The 22082-nt window shown below is 39.1% G+C and overlaps 2 protein-coding genes across 4 annotated transcripts in view; both read right to left on the bottom strand.

Annotated features, from left to right (window-relative positions):
* Positions 1–502: 502 nt before the first annotated feature.
* On the bottom strand, positions 503–6485 carry LOC146314996 (high-affinity choline transporter 1-like). The gene is made up of 8 exons (XM_084735445.1): positions 6258–6485; positions 5063–5176; positions 4418–4573; positions 4141–4289; positions 3663–3806; positions 3026–3179; positions 2299–2516; positions 503–1927 (listed from the first exon to the last, which is right to left on the bottom strand). Exons 1-8 carry the CDS (start codon positions 6439–6441, stop codon positions 1391–1393), a joined length of 1656 nt encoding a protein of 551 aa, XP_084591571.1. The 5' UTR covers positions 6442–6485; the 3' UTR covers positions 503–1390.
* Positions 6486–11019: 4534 nt separating this feature from the next.
* The window catches only part of rtn4b (reticulon 4b), a 40584-nt gene continuing 29521 nt past the window's right edge, over positions 11020–22082 (bottom strand). For all 3 annotated transcript variants that reach the window (XM_084735444.1, XM_084735442.1, XM_084735443.1), the window contains 6 exons: positions 19715–19922; positions 18053–18191; positions 14485–14554; positions 13835–13881; positions 12765–12823; positions 11020–12249 (listed from right to left, as the gene is read on the bottom strand). In XM_084735444.1, the coding sequence (XP_084591570.1) occupies positions 12207–12249; positions 12765–12823; positions 13835–13881; positions 14485–14554; positions 18053–18191; positions 19715–19922 (566 nt within the window). In that variant the 3' untranslated portion in view covers positions 11020–12206. The remainder of the gene's footprint in view (positions 12250–12764; positions 12824–13834; positions 13882–14484; positions 14555–18052; positions 18192–19714; positions 19923–22082) is intronic.

The raw sequence follows: 22082 nt of genomic DNA, 5'->3' as shown, positions 1-22082 counted from the left end.
CCTGTAGGGGGCACCAGCAGGATACTGGACTGCTGGACCTGATCCATCAGGTCACATCCAGGTGAGCTGATCATCTTATCACCTTTAATTGCTTCATTTACTTTTTACCCCTTTAAAGCAACAGGACACGGAGGTCATGCACTTTACTTTTTATCATTCAAAGTAAAAAAAAAAAATGTTAGGTTTTAAAAATTTCCATCATTTATTTGGCACCCAAACTACCAGCTTGGCTCCATGGACGCCACTTTGGTCTGGACTAAGATAAGAAGAAGTTTTGTACAGACGTTCATGAGAAAGAATCCTCCTGACTTTCCTGTTCCCTTTCCTTTCACACAGCAGGTAAAACTAAACTTTCTGGTACTAAATTTGGTTCAGACATTGACATTGTTTGTAGGTTTTCAGTGAATGAGGCTTTAGCTTGTCGCTCACCTCGCTTCACCTCGTTCTAATCCACATCAAAAAATCCACAGGAACAAACAGGAACGTTTAACTGTTTACTTCAACACAAGAAAAAAACATTAACTGCACGCAACAATTATTCATTTCCAAAGTTCATCAAATTACTGCATTAAATGTAAACTTGAACTGTTAATGAGAGAAAAAGTAGAAGAGTGTCGCTTCACTCTCAACAAACTCACTTCTGATAAAAGCATGAAAAGGAAATGACATTTGTTTAATTACTAGGAACAAACAGTCACCTCCTCCCAAAGGTTATACATGTTCAAAGGAAATCAAATAATGGTATGCATTTTACATCTGAACTGTAAATATTCCTTCCATTTTCATCACTGAACCATATAAATGACTGTTTTACATATGAACTTTAATTATTTAATATGAGTAAACATCAATAAACTGCATTAAGACCCTTCACTGGTGATCAGTTGACCTTTCTGGTGGCACTCACATTAAGTTTGTCTTTTATTTTTTTTATTTTCAAGCTTTTTGCCTTTAATAGATGAAGTTTTTTGTTACTCACACCAAAAATATTAGTAAATAATTTTCTTTGTACCCTCACCAAAGACGTTCATCTGCCCGATCCTCCAAGAGAAACCTGGTTCCCAAAACCCAGAGCTGAGTGATCATTTCTGCATCTTCTGTTCCCTCCTTCCAAAGTCAGAGGGTTTCTTTCAAAGTGTTTTTAGTTGTGTGTCCGAAATGAGGTTTGTGGTTAAAACAAGCTGAACAGATTTTCACATTTTGCTCTACGACATAAAATGTCAGTAAACACCCCACTCCTGAATTTTTAAGCTTTAAGCTTAAAATCCACAGGAAACATCCCACTGCCTGTTTGTCGAGGGAACCAGAGCAACGCTGACTTCAGGGCTGGACTACAAAAATACGCCATCCCCGCAGCACGCTAGTGTTGCATCATGTTATTATCTGAATTTCAACAAGCTGATTCCAACATTGGATCTGAGACTCCATCGTTCTCAGAGTTGTGTTTCTTCTGTTTTGCCCGTGGTGTTTGTGTTTGTGGTGGGTTCTGCACTTTAACGTGAAACACGTCCCACTTCTCAGGTATCAGTCCTTTGTTGAAGAGCAGAGACGTCAGGTAGGAAACCAGCAATATGGTGGCAAAAGAAACCAGCATACAGGTGGTCCTGATAGGGGAGTACTGAACATAAACACCGTCTTCAAGGGTGCATCCTGGGAAATGGATGACAGGTGGTAGCCTGAGCACAGGCTCTCCACACAACAGTCTTAAAATCAAACCCACCAGGAAGCCCACAGTGGCGCCATAACCGTTGGAGATGTTGAAGAAGAGCACGCAGACCAGCTGCGGGAACATGATAATGTAGGAGATTTCTCCACCCAGGACCCAGAAGGCCATAACACCTGCTTCCAGGAAGGTGAGCGCTGTACCTGCCAGGCCGCATAAAACCACAGCAGCGGGAATCACCCACCGGATCTCCTCCTCTGACGCCTGCAGCCAGAAGAAACAGAGGAAGTTAATATGGCTGTGAAATTAGTTTTTCAGAGTCTGTTTGCACCTGGGTGAGAATAATCACATGGCAGTTATTGATCTATTTACACCCGGTCCCTTAGTTCAGCTGTGAAGAGTGACAGAGTCTGCAGGGAGGAGGACGGAGGACGGAGGACGGAGGACGGAGGACGGAGGTCAGAGGCTGAGCTCCATTATATTCAGACGTTTTTTATGTTACGTAAACTTTGTTGTAGTCTCACAGCCAGATTGAAATCAGAGACTTTGGCTATAATCAATTAATCAATTATCAAAAATAACCAGCAATTAATTTGATGATTGATTAATAGATAGATATGATTACACTCATTCACCTCGGTCCTCAGGATCCTCTTGTAGATATTTGAGGAGAAGATGGAGGCCGCTGACAGCAGGGCGGAGTCAGTCGATGACATCACGGCGGCAGCCACAGCTCCGATGCCGATGATGGAGACATAAGGCGGGGTCAGGTGGTGCAGGGCGAGGGGTAAAATCAGACCGGCCTCACCTCGCTCAAACGGAGGCGGAGAACCGTACGAGGTCAGGTTCCAGTCTGAGACACAGAGGAGGTGCAGGATCAGTCAGAGTTCAGTGTGTCGACGTTCTCTTCAACGTTCTCTTCAACGTTCTCTTTAAGAGAAAATAGTTCCGCTTCATCATAAATTGGAGGGGTGTGGCCAACTGTTTGTTATTAACACAGGTAATATGAGGGCAGGTGTTGTTCTGTGTGCAAACATGACATGAGCCACCAGCAACTAGAGCTTGACATCTGTGCCCAAACCTGATGGGACCCAAAGGGACCTGATGGGACCCAAAGGGACCTGATGGGACCAGGACCAAGACCCGACAGGTTTGAGTCGGGTCAGGCTGTGTTTCTTACATATTTCATGGGCTGGGTTTGGGCTGTAATATTTTTATTATTATTATTATTATTATTATTAAGCTTGAAAATAAATATAAATCAAAAACAAATAATTAAATATAAATAATAACTGCAGCATGCTCAGTGTACTAGTTTTGGTTTCCGTTGTGTCGTGAGTTGAAAGGTATTTTCAGTTTTACCCGTTGATGCAGCCACGGCCCCGATGAGCACCGGAGGAATCCCAAACGTGGGGAGGACGAGTGCGGCGATGTAACACCGCAGCTTGGCGGTGGACGAGGAGGAGGCAGACAGTGTCCTCTGATGGAAGTCCTGGAAGCCCAGGTCTCCCAGCATCTTTGGAGGGGAGGTGGAGTAGAGATAGAGATATTACACAGTAAATAATACAGACCAGAGTTTCTGAAAGTTTTTTACACATCGTACCACCTCAGAAAATATTCGTCTCTCCAGGTTAAATCATTATGACTTATGAGTGCACTGCATGACAACACTGCAAGACAAAACTTATTTTAAATCACATTTAAGACATTTCATAGTTTAAAAAAAAATCATTTGTGGTGTTTTGCTCATGTGCTTTTAAATTAATTAATTTTAAAATGTTAGGAGGGTCTGAGTCTGGAGTCCTGCACACGTCTTAATGTCAGACTCTATACAGTTTGTGTAGATATTAATTTTTGGGAGTCATGCTGCTGCCTTCACGGCCGCTCGATGGCATCATTTTCCTGAATATCAGCTGACGTCTGTGTTTTCAGTCATTCTGAGTCACCTTGTTTCAGTTCTCGTGTGTCAGTGTTGATCACATGCTGCTCATCACCTCACCAGCAGTAAAAAGATGTCGATCCATATCCAGACTCTGTCTGCCGTCAGAGTCCCGACCCAGGAGGCCTGGAAGGTTTGGTTGAACGATGTGGTGGTGATGTCGACGGAGGCGGGACTCATGAAGAGGAAAGGGACGCACGTCCACTGAGGGAACAGAGAAACACCTTTAACACAAGTTCAAGTAGAGCTGGTTTCTACTGCCAACCTCCACTTCTCATACGGCCGGGGAATAATAACATTAGATTTATTTATCTCGACAAAAAATGTTCAGATGAACAAACTTTAAAGCAACAAATTAACACAAAGTTCAGTTTAATCACATGGAGACGCAGGTAAAGAAGCTCAGAGTTTATCTGTGTATGAAGTCTTCTAACTGTCAGTGATGACATCACATGTTCGTTCTGATGTTTTGAAAAGAAAATGTGTCGTCGTAACCGCTGTGAATCCAAACTGATCCACATGTGGTCGATCAAATTACCAGTGTGATAAAAATGAGGGTGAGCTGTATGACGTCTGTGTAGGCCACAGAGTAGAGACCTCCCAGCACCGTGTAGACGATGGCCACAGCAGCAGAGATCCAGATGCACACGGAGTAGGACAGATCCAGGATCACGCTCATGGTTACTCCTATGAAACACACATGCGGTTGCCATGCCAACTTGAAATACACATGCAGTTTATACACACAGAAACACGTTCAATCAAAACGTAAAAGCACAACACGTAAATCAAGATGCGGTTTGATAAACTGGTACCCAAGCTGATGAGCGTTGATGTGACCCAGGTGATTTCTGCCAGCAGCAGCACCAGTGACAGGAGTCCGCTCAGTCCGTCTCCGTACTTGGCGTGGAACGGGTCCATCATGGTCACGTAATTCTTCTTCCTCATCGGCTCAGCAAAGATCAGACCACCTGAGGAGAAATGTGACGTATCTTTTTCAACATGGCGGCCTGGCGAGCAACTTTCTCATATTACAGCCAAACAGTGCACAAACTAAACCAGCTCTGATTGGTTGAGCCCAGAAACTTTTTATCCAAAAACCACTTTCTGTTTCAGCTGTTATAGTTTTAAAGGTTTATTCCACTGGAATACTACTTTGCTTTGCAATTCAACTTGGTTGCTAAGACTTGAAATTTGTATAATTAGCAGAAATAGCTCATCATACCCAGGAAATATATTAATTAACATTAATGAGCAACAATAAACAATAAAAGATTCAATAAATCTCCATCCGTCTTCACAACTGATCAATCTGGCAATAATTTTTCCACTAATCAATCAGTTGTTTGGTCCATAAAATGACAGAAAATGTTGACCAAAGTCCACAAATGTCCTCAAATGTCTTGTTTTGTCCACAACTCAAAGTCAAATAAAACTTTCAAAGAATGAAAGATTCTTACCAAGAAAGAAAGTCAGCGCTGCAGCTACAGGCAACACGGCCCAAACCAGCCCCAAGTCTGGGTCGTACACCGTCTCAGCCGTGCCGATGATGAAGGACCCGCCAACCCAGGTAGCTGACACACACACACACACACACACACACACACACACACACACACAGTGTAAGAGACTGAGGAGGAGGTCTGGACAAACATGTTGCTTCTTCCTGCTCCTTTTCAGACATCAAGTATTAATTTATTTTTCTCACTGTAAGTCTGTTCATTATTTATAGTTTCTATTTTTTTTTTTTTTTTTTACATATATATGTTATCTTTTAAATGTTCAAAATAAATAGATGAAACCAAAAAGTTTTTGTCTTGTTACGTCGTTTTTAACATAAGACGACAAAGAAGGAAAACAAAAGAGACACAACAGGATGAAAAAGACGTAATGACATGAAAAATGACATAAAAGCCAGAAGACAAGAAAGACGTAACAAAATGGGGAAAAAAAACGTAAAAGGAGGACTAAAAACTGCATGAAAGAACAAACAGGATGAAAAAGACATAAGAACCTGAGAGAGACAGAGACTCTGGTGGAGAAAAGCTGAGGTTCAGTTGTCTTTGGACAGAAACAGTAGAAATGTCCTTCAGAGGACAACTTTTTACTTTTATCCTCTGAAGACATTTCAGAGCCTGAACAGTTTGAGTTCCACGGCATTAAACAGGATCTATCATTATCTTTAGAACAGAATGTTGAAACAGTTACCTGCTTAACAGGAAACCGCAGGGTTTTATACACGTTACTGACGTGTGATGACACACAGCTGCAGCCTGCAGGTCCTGCTGAGGACAGGTGTGTCTGAACAGACCTGATTTATTACAGAGAATCAATTATTGTTGGCTTGAAAGGACATGTTCCAGTCAGACCAGCTACACATTCTTCACTTTCAACAATTAGACAACACATTAAAATAATCAGAGGAGCTCGGAAACTTTCACACGGGTCATTGATCATCAGAATAAACCTCAACTTTAAGACTGAATGTGTGTGGAATAAAGAACTTTGATCCTTCAGCTGGAGATGTTCCTGTTTTTTCTTTTTTTTATATATATATACATATATATTTTGGGGGGTTACACCTTTCCTCACACAGAACAGCTGTAGATACGACAGGATTCTGTGACCATGCAGTTAAAGTGAAAACAAACTCACCAGTTGTGGTGAAGACGCCGACAACCAGGTTGATCTTTCTGTTCCCCAGCAGGGCCATGTCTGCGTGGTCTGCCTTCATCCTGTTCTCATCCCGTCTGGATTTGATGGAGGCCCAGATGCCGATGCCGAGCACCAGCAGGTAGAAGATGATGGTGGCCACCAGACCCGGGATGTTGAGAGCCATGCTGGCCGACTGTCCAGGAGCAGCTCAGAGACGCAGTGCAGACGGCAGCCTGAGGTGTGACGTGATGAGTGAGAGCTGGGTGTGGAGAGGACTGACAAGCTGCATGTCTTTAAAGGTTGCTCTGCACATTTTACATCCTGATACCAAATGTGACAAAGAGTGACAAAGAGTGACAAAGAGTGCACGGGCACTGCAGCGAGGGGCCACAAGTACTTCATTACTGCACTTCAGTAGATTTTTCAGGTGTCCGCTGGACTTGAGTTTTTATTTTTCTGAAAACGTTTTACCTTCACTCCCTACATTTAAACTCAACAAGCTTACTTTACTTTCAGTGCATCTGAGGGGAATTACTGATTATTTTTATTTTGTGTGATTGTGCGCCACCTTCTAACGTCAAGACTGATTTCAACTGAAATTAATAAGAAAATAAAAAATAAAGATGTGACAAGAAGAAAAACAATATAAAAGACTTAAGACATAACATGGCCAACAACGACATAAGAAACTTAAGACGAAAAAGAAGAAACAAGACAGAAAAAGATGTAAAATGACCAAGAAAACATAAGATGAAAAAAAAAAACATTAAGACAAAAAATTACATAAAAGACAATACAAGACAAAAACAAGATGAAGAAAAGACATTACAAGAAAATTCAACAAGATAAAAAGGACAGAGGGAGAAAAGCTGAGGTTCAGTTGTCTTTGCACAGAGTCAGTCAGTAGAAATGTCCTTCAGAGGACATTTCAGAGCCTGAACTTTTTCATTTTTACTGCAGTACTTCTACTTTTACTCGAGTGTCTGTACTTCTACTGCAGTGAAGCCCAGCTGAACAGGAAGAGGGAACATCACTGGAATAAAAACCAGTTATTCAACTGGTTTGACTCACCTACGCTCATCAAAAACCATCTTGAAGAAAGATGTGATGATGAAAAAGAAAGATGTAACAAGACAAAAAAAAGACATAAGATGAAAAAGGACATAAAAGACTTAATAAGACACAAAAGACGTAACAAAACAAAAAACAATATGACAAAAGAGACGCAGCAGGATGAAAAACAACATAAAGTCTGTAACAAGACGTAACAAGATGTCAGTTTATAATCTGGTAATAGATGTTTCCCATCATGACATAATTATTATTTATCTCCTGTTCAACCACAGTAATAAACTAATAACTAAAATAATAAACCGATAACTAACTAAACTAACTGCTGTGTTTGAGGGTTCTGACAGTTTGATTGATCGATTGATTGTTGATGTAAAGTTTAATAATGAATTTACGCTCTTGAACACATTCATTCCTGCAGGCTGTTCCACAGTGGAACAAAGGAACGTCCAGACAAACTTTCGTTCATTTTCAGTCTCTTAAACAAACTCTTTCATTCCTTATCAGTCTGCAGTGACGCAGAATCATTTCTTGTATTTTGATTGAGGAGAACTTGGACCTTCCACCTGATCCTGGAGCTGCCGAGGAGAATTTAACCTCGGTTTTAGCTGACTTGAGCTCAGTCATGGTTACATGTGACACGTGGCGCCTCCTGCTCCAGTTCTGTCTCACTGTTTGGTCTGAGCTGAAGAACAAACATTTTCTTCCTGCAACCTTCGTCTCCAGACTTTTAGGATTCAGAACTGAACCTCAACACGATCTGGTCATGTGACCTTCAGCCTGCAGGAGGAAAACTTCAGCTTTCACATGTCGAGCTTTTCAAATGGATGATTGCATGAAAATAATTTAATGCAACATTTTCCAGAACTGAAGAAAAAAAGTGACATTTAGGTTTCTTCAAATCTGACAGATTCTGGGATTCACCAACGTTTTCTCATGTCAGATTTGTTCTTCAGTGAGAACAGAACCCAAGAACACTCAAGAACACACTAATGTACATTTGAGTGCCGACACACAAAATTGTTAATTGTATTTTCTTTAATTCCACAAATTAAATTGCAATAATAGTTTTAGAATTTATTACATTTATTTCTGATAATACTTTAAGACTTTTAATAATTATTTTTAATATTTTACAAAGGATTATACTCTTTAAAAGAGATGATTAATTTGACTTTACAGCATGAATATTTACGGTTTATAATTAATCTCGACAGAAACACGTCACAGATTTCAGAGCATATCTTTATTTTTTTAATAGGTATTCATTTTTTAAAGCGTCAGAGATCTTGAGACTGTGTGTGTTTGTCTGGACACCATCTGAGGTCAGACGAGGGGCAGTTAATCAGGACCTGGAGGTAAATAAATGAGAAAAATAGAACCATTGTTCTGAACCTTTTTGGTGTTTTAAATTATGTGATGTCGAGTCGATACAATAAAAGCAAACTAAGCACTCAAGTTTCATGTTTTAAACAAACTTCACTCAAATAATCAGCTGCTTTTAAGTTTTACTCACTGCAACTGGCTCCTCCCCCTCATGACATCATCACTCATGAGAAAAAAAAAAGTCACTTATCCAGATATTATTCTGTTTTTCTGGATGAGCTGTTATGGACTGTTTATATGTTGTTATTGCCAAATAAATAAAATAATTACTCAATAAAAATCATCCACTCACCAAAAAGTCCACAGCAACTTACTTGTTTGAGGAGCTTTCAACTGAACGTCATGGCCTTCCTCTGCAGGCAGAGTCCTGGTGGTATTTATTTCATCATCATCATCATCATCATCATCATCATCATCACATTCATCACATTCATCAATCTGGAACTGGTGAGGAAAGTTTTTCTGTTCAGTCATCTGTGTTCTGATCAAAATAATATGGATCAATCAAACTGATCATTAGGAGAAAATATTTCTCTGCTGATTCTCAGATTTTTATATCACATAAAACTGTTAGAGACGTCATTCAGACTGAAGCTTTAAATATTTTTAAGACAAAGTCTGCAGAAAATTAAATCTGACATCTATGGAAACATTTCAGCCAAAAAAATAGACGAAATATTAGGAATGACAAATGAAACTAGCGTTTATTTTAAAATTATGAGATAATAAGGAAAAATATTTGACTTTTTCACAGCAGCCATCTTGATATGCAACAAGTGTAACCCATCGATCTAATGAAGGCTCCATTCCATTCAGGTCAAACAGAGTCGGGCTGCTGCTACTGTGGACAACACTAAATGGAATGGGACCATCATCAGTGACACCTGTTTACACTTTCAGGTCAAAATGGCTCCTGTGAAAAAGAGAAATCCAAAATCTTTTACCTTGCAGACAAGAACTCATTAAAGTTTGTTCTTTGAATTCATATCTCATCATGTTGATGTTTTAATTTCAGCTCAGTCAAAATATGGATAAAATAGACTTATGACCTTTTCAGTCATTTTGACTTGTTGCTTCATAATTTGGCTTCAAGTTTCTAACTTTACTACACCTGTAACTCTCATAATTTAAACTAAGATTTTAAAATGAACATCTGAATTACTGCTGTTTAAAATAATGTTAGATTTTTTCATGTCATAACAGGATGTTTTCACTTTATAACAAACTAATCAGGAAAGACACAAACTTTTAATACTGACAAGTTAATCATAATGTGAAAACATCTTATGACAAAAAACTTTTTGTTGTTAACATTTATCTTGTTATTAGGGCTGCAATGATTAATTTCAGTCGATTAATCAGTCGATTTTTTTCCAATTAGTACTTGTTTGCCAAAAACATGTCGGGAAATGTTGATCAGAGTCCAACTCAAAGACATTCAGTTTACTGTCAGAGAGGAAAGAAACCAGGAAATATTCATTTAAGAAACTGAAATCAGAGAATTTAGACTTTAGACAAACTGATTAATCAATTATCACAATAGCTGGCAGTTAATTTAATAATTAATCCTTGCAGCTTTACTTGGTATAATGTGATAACCTTTATATTATAACAATTTAAGTTATCACATAACACGAAACCTTTTATTTCATAAGAAAATTATATTGATATACAAGAAAATTTTCACCATGTAATAAAAGTTTGTAATAACATTAAAATATTTTATTTAAATGTGAAACATATGTGAGGGATAATGAACAGTTATCAGGTCATTAATGTGAAATAAATTGACAGGATGATAACATTACTTACCAAAAAAGAAAAAAAATATTTTTCCATTTATGACAAAATTTTAATTTTAAAATGATTTTATAGCTTTATTTCACAATACTGACCTCACTGTACATTATCCTGCATGATTATGTAACAAAAAATATCAATAAATTGACAAAATATTAATTTTTCAAATGATTTCAGTGGTTCATCTGGACTGTGATCATGGCGCTGGTCTGTTTTACTTACATTGACCAATCAGAATCGAGTATTTAATAAAGCCATGTGATAACTTGTTATAATAATAAACTTTTCATGTTATAACATGATAACTTGTTATAACAATTTATCACATTAAAACATGAAACGTTTTATTTCATGACAAGACAAAGTGTATATAACAAGATCATTTTATCTACGTCAAAATGAAACTTTCCACGTCACATCGTGACAGTTCTGCTCATCAGTGTCTCTTCCTGTCTTGCTGACGTAGAAGCTGACTGTAGTTGATTGACAGACAGGGAGGCGGGACTTTCTTCGTCTAGAAGCTTTATTGATAATTGTTTACATCTCACAATGCATTCCACAAACACGGCTCCCGGCTGGAAGCTTTTTATCGTCACAATTGAAGTATGAAGTTTATCATTCACAATTATACTTGCATAACAAACAAATGCTTGAAGGTTTCCCAAAGTCACATCAAGTTGCAACTTTATTAAGATATTGGCTCCACAGACAGTATGGTTATTTATTTTTTCTTTAAATCCCACTTCTTTTTTTTCTGTTTTTTATTATTATTTTTTTTTTATCTGATGTGGATGAATGTAAACGTGTTTCTTCCAGAGTTTTTCATTACTAGACAGCTGCAATGACATGGAAATAACGACTTGTTAATGTGGTTTTATTTGTCTGGCAAAGGTTTTCTAGATGTTTCTAGCTAGAGTTACTCAGAAGCAATGAAGTTTTTTAAATGGTAGTACAAGCCCCCACCCCCCCCTCCCCCAACCTCCACCTCCACCCCCCCACCACGCCGCCTCATCAGGAGTCAAAGACGTCGTTCACAAATTCGTCGTTCGTCACATCGAGGCGAAACCGCGCAGCAGGTTACCGAGGAAACGAGCTCGCAGCTTTGAGGGACACGACAGTAAAATCACAAAATACGTCTAAACTCGGTAATCAGAACAAAATATAAAGAAAAAAAATACAAATGAGGTGCCGTTTGCTGCTCGCGCTCATCCTTCTCAAAAAACAGCAGACGAAGAAAAAAATCTCTCGCCGCTCGGCTCGACTGCGGGCGGGAAAACTCAAAACGAGCCCGGCCGAGGGAGCGTGACCTCCCACGATGCACCGGGAGGGTTGACTCAAGACTAAAATGTGTTTCTGTGAGTTTTAACGCCTCGCAGAAACAAACATTTCAACCCTGGATTAAAAATAAAAATCGTCGAGCCGACGTCGTTGTCGTGAACCTCAGCTGAACTCCGACCTGCTTCAACTTCTCCAGAAAACACAAAAAAAGGAATTCTGAACTGGAAAAAAGTGTTTTTTATTATTTTGACAAATAAAGTTAGAAGGGCTGCGTCCACGCCAGACCCCTCCTCTCCTCCTCCAGCCTTCCTTCATATCCACCCCCCCTCCCCCACCCAGACACACCCCCTCCCTCACCCTCCAACCATCTTCCTCTCAGGACTTCCTGAATCCAAACTCCGACCTGTTGTCTCTTCACTCTGTTTTACGTTTCATCCCGGGAACCTTCGCCTGGATCCTGCAGGACGACATGGAGTATCAAAAATCGTCAGGAACAGGTGAGACATCGATCAGCAAGTTAAATTTAAAACTTTTGAATACCCATAACTGAAATTTAAGGATGATTTTGCAATAAAACTCCACGTCACGTGACAATAAATACATGTCAGTTCAAAAACATAAGTACAGTATAATGAAACTTTTTTTCAGGGAGATTACAGCTTTTTAAAAAGTCTTTAAACTGTTTTACATTCACGTTTACTAATAAAAGGCCTTAAAAATATTCAATGGTCTTAAATTGTTTGGGAAGATCTTTAAATTCACTCAGTGTGAATGCAACATGTACATTTAATTGAATTTGTATGTCTGTAACTTTGCCCCCGACTGCATTACAGTTGCAGTGTAAAATATGTTTTTTTTAATACTACAAAACTTATTTGGACAAATGTTCTTAAACTAAACCAAAGTTACAGCCACAGTCTCAGTGTGGACAGAAGGACAAAAACAGAACCAGGGATCAAACTGTCGACTTACTTCCCAACGACGTCTTTGACCTGGTTGTTGACCAGAGCCAGGTAGTGGTCGATCTGAGCCTGAACACACACACACACACACACACACACACACACACACACACACACACACACACACACACACAGAGTCAGTGTGCAGCACCACCTTAAATAAATCTGGTCTCATACTTTATTACTGGATTTTACTTGAGTCTGTTTAAATTCTGTACATCAGTGGTTCTCATGTTTTTTTTTCTGGCCCCGCCTTCAGAAGGAAAAAAAAAAGTCCCACAATTCAATAATAAATAATCAGAGATGCAACTGATCAAGTTGAATTTTAGTGAACAAAAAGTCGGCATGGCAGCATCAGCAAACTGTTTGATTATTTCCCAACATAAATCATATTTATTTACCTTTTTTCATTCTGTATTTCTCCTCTGATCCTCTGGTATATATTGTTCCTAGTTTGTTTGTCTCGCTTGTTTACTTATTTATTTATCGATGCTCCTTTTGTTTCAGTCATGTGACCTCGTATCAAAGAGAAACCTGTTTTCTTCCACATGAATCTGTATTATCAGCTAAATGTACATAAAGTACAAGTACTGAGAAAAGCAGCCTGGACCTTGAACGCATCAGTGATGCTGGAGCGCCCCGAGGTGGACAAACTCTGAACTACTTTATACACAGTGAACTAGTTTGGTCCAGTGGGTCTGAGGGGACGTCACACGATTAATGAGACAGGAAAGAAAAAAGTTTCAGTGTCTGAACTTTTCTCTAGTCGTTGATTTTATTGTGAAATATTGAACAGTTTGACCTCAAACTATTGAAATGAAACCATGTGAGAAGTTCAGAAGTTTAGAGAAACATCTCTCTGAAGAAACATCGAGGAGCCTCAACCAGACACTGATTTAAATAAGTTCATCTTTTAGAAAACACTGGTTTAAACTTAAACGTGTGTGTATTTTATTAATCTATTCATCTGTAGTAACTGGAGGTGGTGTAGAAATATGAAGTAAACACTGGAGTACAAGTTCCTCAGTACTGGAGTTAAATGTAAACTTGATGTTGTCTGAAGTGTTCTGTGGTTCTTACCTGGTGCTTCTCGTAGACGATCGGGCAGGTGAACACTCCAATCAGACCTGAAGAGAATCAATCAGAAAAGTTCAATATGAAGACCTGCTGCTTCTCACTGGTCTGATTTAAAATCAAACACTGAAAACTACAGACAGGATAACCCTCACCCTAACCCCCCAAACCTGAGAACAACTTGAGATTATTGATTTAATGCAATTATCAAGATCACACAAGTGATTACTGAGAGAACAAAGCATCTGAATCTGCTCTGAACTTCAGAAATCTGGTCTCTGACATAAACAGACATTACAATTTTTAAAAACTAGAAATAATACTAAAACTAAACATTTTAATACAATAAAAACTAAACTGAAAAGAGCAAACCTACTCTGGAAACTAACTGAAAACTAAAGACAGTAAAAAATAATAGAAATCTATAATAACTCTTAAAGTTACTGTTTTATTCTTAGGAATCAGTTTTGTGTTTATAGAAGAATCAGACTTGAGTCTAGTTGATGAGCTGGTTTGTGTCGTCTTGATTTCACCACCAGATGGAGCCAAAGTAACAAAACTTTATATCCTCCACACCGTGGCTTTAAATGATCTGACTTTTCACCAGTCAGAGCCTCTAAGGATGATGGGAAATGACAGCTGACTTGTTTCCTCACCCAGAATAAGAAGAGTGAGCCCGTTGAACAAGGCACCGACGTAAGTCAGGATCCACATCAACACGGCAAACTGCAGAGAGAGAAGAGAAACCGCACAAAACATTAACAAAGTGATGTTTAAAAAAAAAAAAAAGCTTCTTATACACCAAAGAAAACAATCTGCAGATCAACTGAACATTAGTCGGCATTTCTTTTTTGCTTTCAGGGTCAAAAGGTCATGAATGCAGCATTTAATCAGCAGAGAGTTCATCCCCGTAACAACAATCATTTTCATGAAGTCAAGCAGCCGTGGATCAACACCACAGAGAGTTTCTCTTTATTCGCTCTCAGAACTCTGCAGCAGCTTCATCTCTCCGACAGTCAACGCTCATAAAGAGCGAATCTAAAAACTGATCGGACAGACGACTCGTCTCAGATTGATTCTGTCTGTTTCTCTTTATAAAACAGTCGACACAGACGAGAATATCTGAACACAAATATCACAGCGGCCATGTTGTGATGTCACTGCACACTTTTAAAACCAATAGAGTGATTGATCGGACTGTGCGAGTGAGAGTTTTGGGTATTAATTTTGCAGATGTGTTGATAATTTTTATCAGATGTAAGAACACTGATTCCACACAGTGAAGAGCTGAGATCAGAGATCTGGATCATATTTTATTAAGAAAATATTTTCTGGTTTTCCTTCAACTCAACTGTGATGCTTCAAATATCAGCACTGTTTCAAGGTGGAAACCTAAATATGGTCACAATCGTCTCTTCTGTTCGTCAGTTACGACGCTGAACAATAACCAGAACAGTGTTTCTGCAGAACATTATGTTGCGGTGAAGTTGACCTTCAACCACCAAAATCTAATCACAAAGTTTGTGCCAAACTTGTAAAGGTTTCCTTCAAGGCGTTCCTGAGGTGTCACGGTCACGTTCACGAGACGGACAACCACAGCTGTCATCGGCACACAGGCATAAAAACTGTGACAAAAAGTCCGTCAGTCTCCCCGAGCTCAAACTGACGTCTTCAGACACAAAGTTTTTTAGTTTGCAAAGATTTGAAGAAGAAAATCCTCACATTTAAGGGACCGGAGACAAAAAATGTTTGAAGTTCAGCTTTAGAAATGTCTCAAACGTTTTGGCAAAAACAATTTTTTGTTGTTTTTTTAAGCAGGACCGTCCAACACCTTTGAAAGACAACAACAAAATATTTTATTTCATGTTCAAATGTTTTTGTCCAGAGACTTTTATTTTGAAATATTATGAAAATACATGTCATATTCTTCCTTCCTGTCACTCTGCTTTCTGTTATGTTTCTGTCTTCATCACACAATAAATCAGTTGTTAAAATCCTTGAAGAACTCTTTCAAGGGTTCTTTGTACCATAACTGTTCTCAGTAGAACCTCCTGGGATGATTCTAGATAAAACCCTTGGAAAATAAAATTGCTGTTGATAGAACCTCCAGGTTGGATTCTTGTTAGCACCATTAGAAAAGTAGACAAGTTCTGGATAGAGCCCCCAAAGAGGATTCTAGGTGGAACCATTGCACCATAAAACGGTTCTCTGTTGAACGTCTCACAGGTGGTTCTAGGTGAAACCTTTCACAGATGGTTCTAGATATAACTCTTCATGTCAGGTTCTAGGCAGAACTCTTTGAAAGGGTTCCCAGTGAACTTCTATAAAAAGTTCAAACAGGAACCAAAAATGGTTCTCCTATGGGGACAAGCTGAGGAACACTACATGGTTCTAGTTAGCAGCTTTATTTCTAAAGGTGTATGTACTGCTGAACGTGGAACATGTTGCCGTGGAAATAAAACTTTGAAGGGCTGTTTGGTAAATGTAACATTTTAAATATTCTGTCTGTCCGATTTATGGATTGATCGATTGATTGATTGATTAATTTTACCAATGATCGCAGTTTGCAGTCCTTCTTTAAACTGATGTTTGTTGTGTAAAACCCTGAAGGTGTGTGTATGAATGTTTAGAGAGCAGCTGAAACACGATGGGACAGTTTTCTGCTCCTGTTAGTGAACATGAAGAATCCAACATGGCGGCTGGTGAAGAACCGTCAGATTTCTGACTGGAGGCTGTGAGGCAGATTAAATATGTGTGACATTTTAATGACCTGCTGATGTGGTGGTAAATATTCACTGCTGGCACTGAGACGAGGACAGCGGGACATTAATCAGATGCAGAAGAATAATGGGAGTATCCCATAATACACTCTGACACACGCGTTTGTGATCCGCTGAGACATTTTACACATTCCTGAGGCTCAAACTCCGTCCTGATCAGATTAACAGTCAGACTTTTTACCCTCTTAGGGAATCTGTTCTGCTCCGACTCGGAGAGCAGGTCTGGATTTGGACTGCAGGTCGGAGGGTGGAGGAGGGGTGGGGGGTTCAGCGAGGTGACGACAGGCCCCTGACAGCTGCAGAGCTCTGAGTGCAACTGGACTGAAGTGTCTTATGTTAACACAGTGCAAGCGCTGCTGATTAACACAGCTGATCCTTCAAAAACCACTGAGAGGACAGGAAGTGCACTGCATCATGCACAGAACACCGCCAAATTTAAAGTTAAACCTGACACTAAGTACATGTAACCCAGATTAAAAGTTAATTATCTAATATATTGACCAATCCCAGATGGTTCCCAACACATAAATATCTGGGTTAAGTTCAGTTCACTTCCTCTTTGTCCACTCTGACTGGACGGTGTGTTAAAGGACTGAACACTCAGCGATCTCAATGGATTTCCTGTTAAAACTTTCCACATACAGCAGTGAATCATTACTGACGTCTCCTGACAGCTTTTCAGTTGTTTAAATCCATTAGCAACGCTCCTGGCAGCTGCTATTCAAAAGTCCCATAAGAAAACTGCTGATTTAAGGCAACTTTCAGTTAAGTTTTATTTTGAGCTGTACAGTGTTTTTGATGCATTTAATCATCTGAGGGCTTTTTATTTCAGTTCTGTATGTATTTTGGTTTATTTATTTTGTGTTAATAAATGCTTATTATTAATATTTCTTGTTGTTTATCCTTAACAACAGACGTGTTTACTTTGAGCTAAAATTTGGACTTTTCTAAATGAGATTCACTGATGAGAGCTTTTACAACAAAATTATAAATTATAAATGTTAATTATCTTATGTTTTGACTCACTTATTAACTTTGGACCCTAAACTCATCTCAATGGTCTGAAAAGGCCTGTTTATTGTTTGTACTGAAATAATATTCCTATACTGTATTAATTTAAAACTTACCTTTCTTGTCTGTGTATAATCTGTAATTTCAACTTTTATATTTAACCAACTTAAAATATTTATCATATTTCCTTTGCTACATGAAGCTTGGGATTAATGAGTAATAATAAGAAATAATTCAGTGTACAAGACTTTTAGTTAAAACTATCATAACTATATAGTTTAGGTTTAAACAGTTTCCTGCACGTCTGCCGTTTATCTGTTCTTTAATGTTAAATGTGTGCCTTAAAACATTCTTTTACCAGCCAGCGTCTCTGTACTCTTTGTATTAATCATCATTTATGGGTCGGATCAGTGTGAGCCGGAGTCAATCTCACCTTGATGGAGTCGACCAGGTCCTCGACCAGGAACAGGCGCCTCAATTCACCAATCATCTTGTTGAGTTTAGCCAGAGCCATGTCGCTGTACTTGTGGACCATGTCCTCAGACAGCGCCACCTCCTGGTCCAGGTACTGCCTGAGGAGGGACAGCAGAGGAGCAGGTTAAATACAGACCCGAGGTGATGATGATGATGATGAGACTGATATCAGGGCTCGTACAACTTTTTAAGACTAAAATTCAAGCACCTAAACCAAACATTTCCAGACACTCATCTTTGAATCCAGGATTAGAAATAGTTTATTGTTTTAATAAATACAAAGCTGTATTTAACATGTTTGTTCATTCAGTCTCATAAATTCCTTTTTTTCTTAACAGGCCGAGCTAATATATGATATCATCTTATAAACAATGTAAACACCCATAAAGGCTATTTAAATAAAATGATGTTATTTTCATATTCATAAACGTTCAAAGGGCTGGATTCTGCTCACAGACTGAATCATCCTGCTGTAATATGTTCATGGAAAATTTCTCATTATTTGTGTGGTTATAAAGTCACAGAAACAGATGCTTACACCATGATTAAAAGGGTTTTTCTGAGGTTTTCAAACTGTAAAATCTGCAGAAATCAGCCTGTAATGTGACTCTGAGCTTCTGTTAATCTGAGCTAATTGGTCTGTAATGTGCTGTGAAGTCAGCAGGTGAAAACGCAGTAAGAAGGTTTTGTCAAACCGCCAGGAAGTAGGATGAACAAACAACCACCAAAACAACCAGACGTGGAAGCAGCAGGAGTAAACAATCGGCTCTGCACAGGAACTCTCTACTTTACAGGATCCCTCTGAACATACAGACACAGATTTATACGTGTTTCTACGAGCCGTTGTGACCTTTTCACTGTCGACTGATTTTAGTGCTGGTAAAAATTAAATAATAGAAGAATCTAAAGGTTATTTTTTTAAATATTACATAGAAAACCTAATGTGGGTCTGACATACATCCAAACATCAGCAGACTTATCAGACCGCCTGCAGCACTGACTGCTATTAGGATTAATCAGGTCATTGATTTATGTGATGTGATTTGTGCCATAAAAGCAGAGGTCTGCTGTGAATATTTTAGATCCTACCCTGCTCTTTACAACTGTGAACCGTCAAAGTACAGCCACTAAAAGGGCATGTTTTACCACTGACAGACTGTTACTCTAATCTGTGACAACATTATGAAAGGATCCTGCAGCCACAGAGCTTTTTGTTGAAGAGTAAGTTTCTTTTATCATTACATTAAACTGAATAACCTTTGGGTTTTAGACATTTATAAAGACATTTATAAAGACAACTTGGATTTTTCACTATTTTCTGACATTTTATAGATGTCGCAGCTCTAGATTAAATATGACAATTACTTGAGTCTTTGTTGTTATTTTCAACATTATCACTAATAAATAAAACAATTTGTTGAGGGGCAAGTAAACTTTGGCTTCTGGCAAGTAGATTTCTGATCCATTTGTCTGAGTGGGCAAGTGAAAAACAACACTGAACCCTGACTGGAACATAAAAAACTACGATACAAGTTCTTTTATCAGACAAAAGCCTATGAAATTAAGAGTTAGTGACGCTCATGTATAATGAAAAGGATCCCTCTCTCGTGCTGGGACTCACTTGAATGGGTGTCCCTCATCTGACTTCTGGATGGCCTGCAGGATGCCTTTGTATATCCTGAAGCAGATGGTGACTGAGAGCAGAGCCAGGCCGATGTAGGAGCACACGCTCACGATGCTGCACACCATCAGGGAGAGGAGGAGCAGCAGGGCGGCGCCGAACACCACGCCCGTGGTCTTCACATCACGCCAGTAGAGAAGATCCACCACTGCAGGAGGAAGAGGAGGAGGAAGACTGATGGTTAGTGACCAATAAACATCCAGGGAGAAGTGACTGAGCTCCACTTTATGTCCTCAAATGAAGCCTGGAGGCTGTGCAGCATTTACGCAGCATTTAAGATTTAGTTTTGTTATTTATTGAACAGCAACTAAAAAAGGAATCTTAAATGTTGTTAACCGATAAAGGCCATTCCCTAAAATTTACATGATCACAGAGGATCTTACAGCGAGTTTTCCCCAAAAGAAAACTTTGTCATCATCCGTTTACTCTGACAAGAAAAAGTTTCTTTTCTCATCTCACTTCCCACAATTTTACTGCAGCAAAATGTGACTAAACTATTTGTTTTACAGTAGTGTGTGGACTTCAATGTTACAGGTATTTTGAACAATGCAGCTTGTACAAAACAACTGATTTTAAAGTAAATTAATGTTAAATTGAAATTAAATTTAAAAAAAAAACTGTACACTTACATTAAAATAAATAAAATGTGCTATTGTTCTGTTTGCTGCCGTCCTGCACTGCTTAATGGGCTCGAAAAGCTATTGATTTTAGCTGTGTTCCAAGATTTATACGTCTATAACTGATTTATCGTTTTGAGTCATTTTGTAGTGAAAAAAGTCCAAATTCTGTGATTTCAGCTTCTCAAAAGTGAAACATTGCTGGTTTCTTTACTCCTCTGACAGTAAACTGAATATCTTTGTGTTTTGGCCAAAACAAGAGGACGTCAACTTGGACTTTGGACAACAGTGATCAACATTTTATGGATGAAACGACTAATCGATTAATCATAAAAATTACTGATGGATTAATTGATAATGAAAATAATCATTAGTTGCAGCCCTACAGAGATATTTTCTTCAGTCTGTAGAATCTGATGTGTAGGTCAGCACGTCTCTGCAGCACCACAAGAATTTTACAAACAGAAATTGGGTTTTATCAAACATTGCATCTGCTGCGGTTTGAAAACTGCAGTAGACTTTATTGCAATTTTGATTAAATTTTAATTAATTGTTCAGCCTTACTGGAACACACATTTTCCAACAACTAAAAAGTTTTATTTGTATTTGCAGTATTATTAATTTATAAAATATAAGACTGATAATTGAATTTCTGCACCCCGTCTCAATCAGTGAACGTGTCTCTCCTGTCCTCATCCAACACCACGAGTTCAGAAACCATGAGACTGTCAGGGAACACGAGGGAGACATATTGATTGGGAGCAAATATAAAATCAACGATCAATTTGTTTTGGGTCTAGACTAAATGTAACAGACCGCCAAAAAAACAGAATGACTGTTGAGTTCAAGGGCCCTCAGGGAAAATCCGAATCAACACACACTGACAGTTAAAACTGCTCAAATTTTCTGCTTCAGTCCTCAGCCGACTGTCACGGGGCTGGTGCATGTGATGGTGTGGAGGTGGAGCATCTTACAGTGCGTCTCGTCCATCACCGACCCCCTGGAGGTCGGAGGTCACACACTCAGTCAGAGTTTTAAAAAGCCTGCAGGAGGAAACTGGCTGACTCACACACTACATCATCTCTGTGCCTTCTCCACTTTCCTACACTTTTCACCCCAATGGCACGATGACCAATTCAAACTGATGTAACACCAGCACCGGCGGCCATATTGGAGGTCATTGGCTTTGACTTGCATGAGAATTATTTTATTACGAGATCCAGTAGTGCCGTAAAAACGTGTCCCTCTCAGCTTCCTGTTGACCACTCTCACTTTTAAATTCACGAGACAGATTTCAGGGTTTGATTCACATTCCTGTGGTTAAAGACGGAAACTCATTTCCCCCCCCACCCTGCTTTCTGTCCATCTGCCAAGGTTTGATGATGAACAAAGTAACTGCTTACAAACAGCTGAGAACAACAATAAATGACTGTATCGTGGAATCTGAACCTTCTTCCTGCAGCAGGACAAGCTTCTGCAGATGATCTGATTTTTTTATTCTTTATTTCTATTAAAACTGCAGGTTCCACAGTCTTCCTGACACTGCAGGGAGATCCATGGCCCTATGAGAACCCAGACAGATGGGTGGCAGTGGTGCCTGAGATGGTGGCTGGGGGTCGGACTCTGCTGTGCTCAGCTGAGCTCATGACCTGGGTCCTGCACCCAGCATGCTTATATTTCACCAGGGAATT

The sequence above is a fragment of the Lutjanus erythropterus genome, chromosome 14 (assembly GCF_056507025.1).
Source record: "Lutjanus erythropterus isolate fLutEry1 chromosome 14, fLutEry1.hap2, whole genome shotgun sequence".
Taxonomy (NCBI): Eukaryota; Metazoa; Chordata; class Actinopteri; order Lutjaniformes; family Lutjanidae; genus Lutjanus; species Lutjanus erythropterus.
The sequence above is the reverse complement of the archived record's forward strand: the minus strand, read 5'-3'. Positions and strand labels throughout refer to the sequence as shown.

Bases quoted from the DNA above. Each gene is read 5' to 3' on its own strand.
- LOC146314996 (XM_084735445.1), bottom strand. From the start codon at position 6,441: ATGGCTCTCAACATCCCGGGTCTGGTGGCCACCATCATCTTCTACCTG. The intron at 4,574-5,062 runs GTAAGAATCTTT...ATTTCTCCTCAG, and splicing joins AGCGCTGACTTTCTTTCTTG to GTGGTCTGATCTTTGCTGAG. The intron at 1,928-2,298 runs GTGAATGAGTGT...TTCTGGCTGCAG, and splicing joins AGAGGATCCTGAGGACCGAG to GCGTCAGAGGAGGAGATCCG.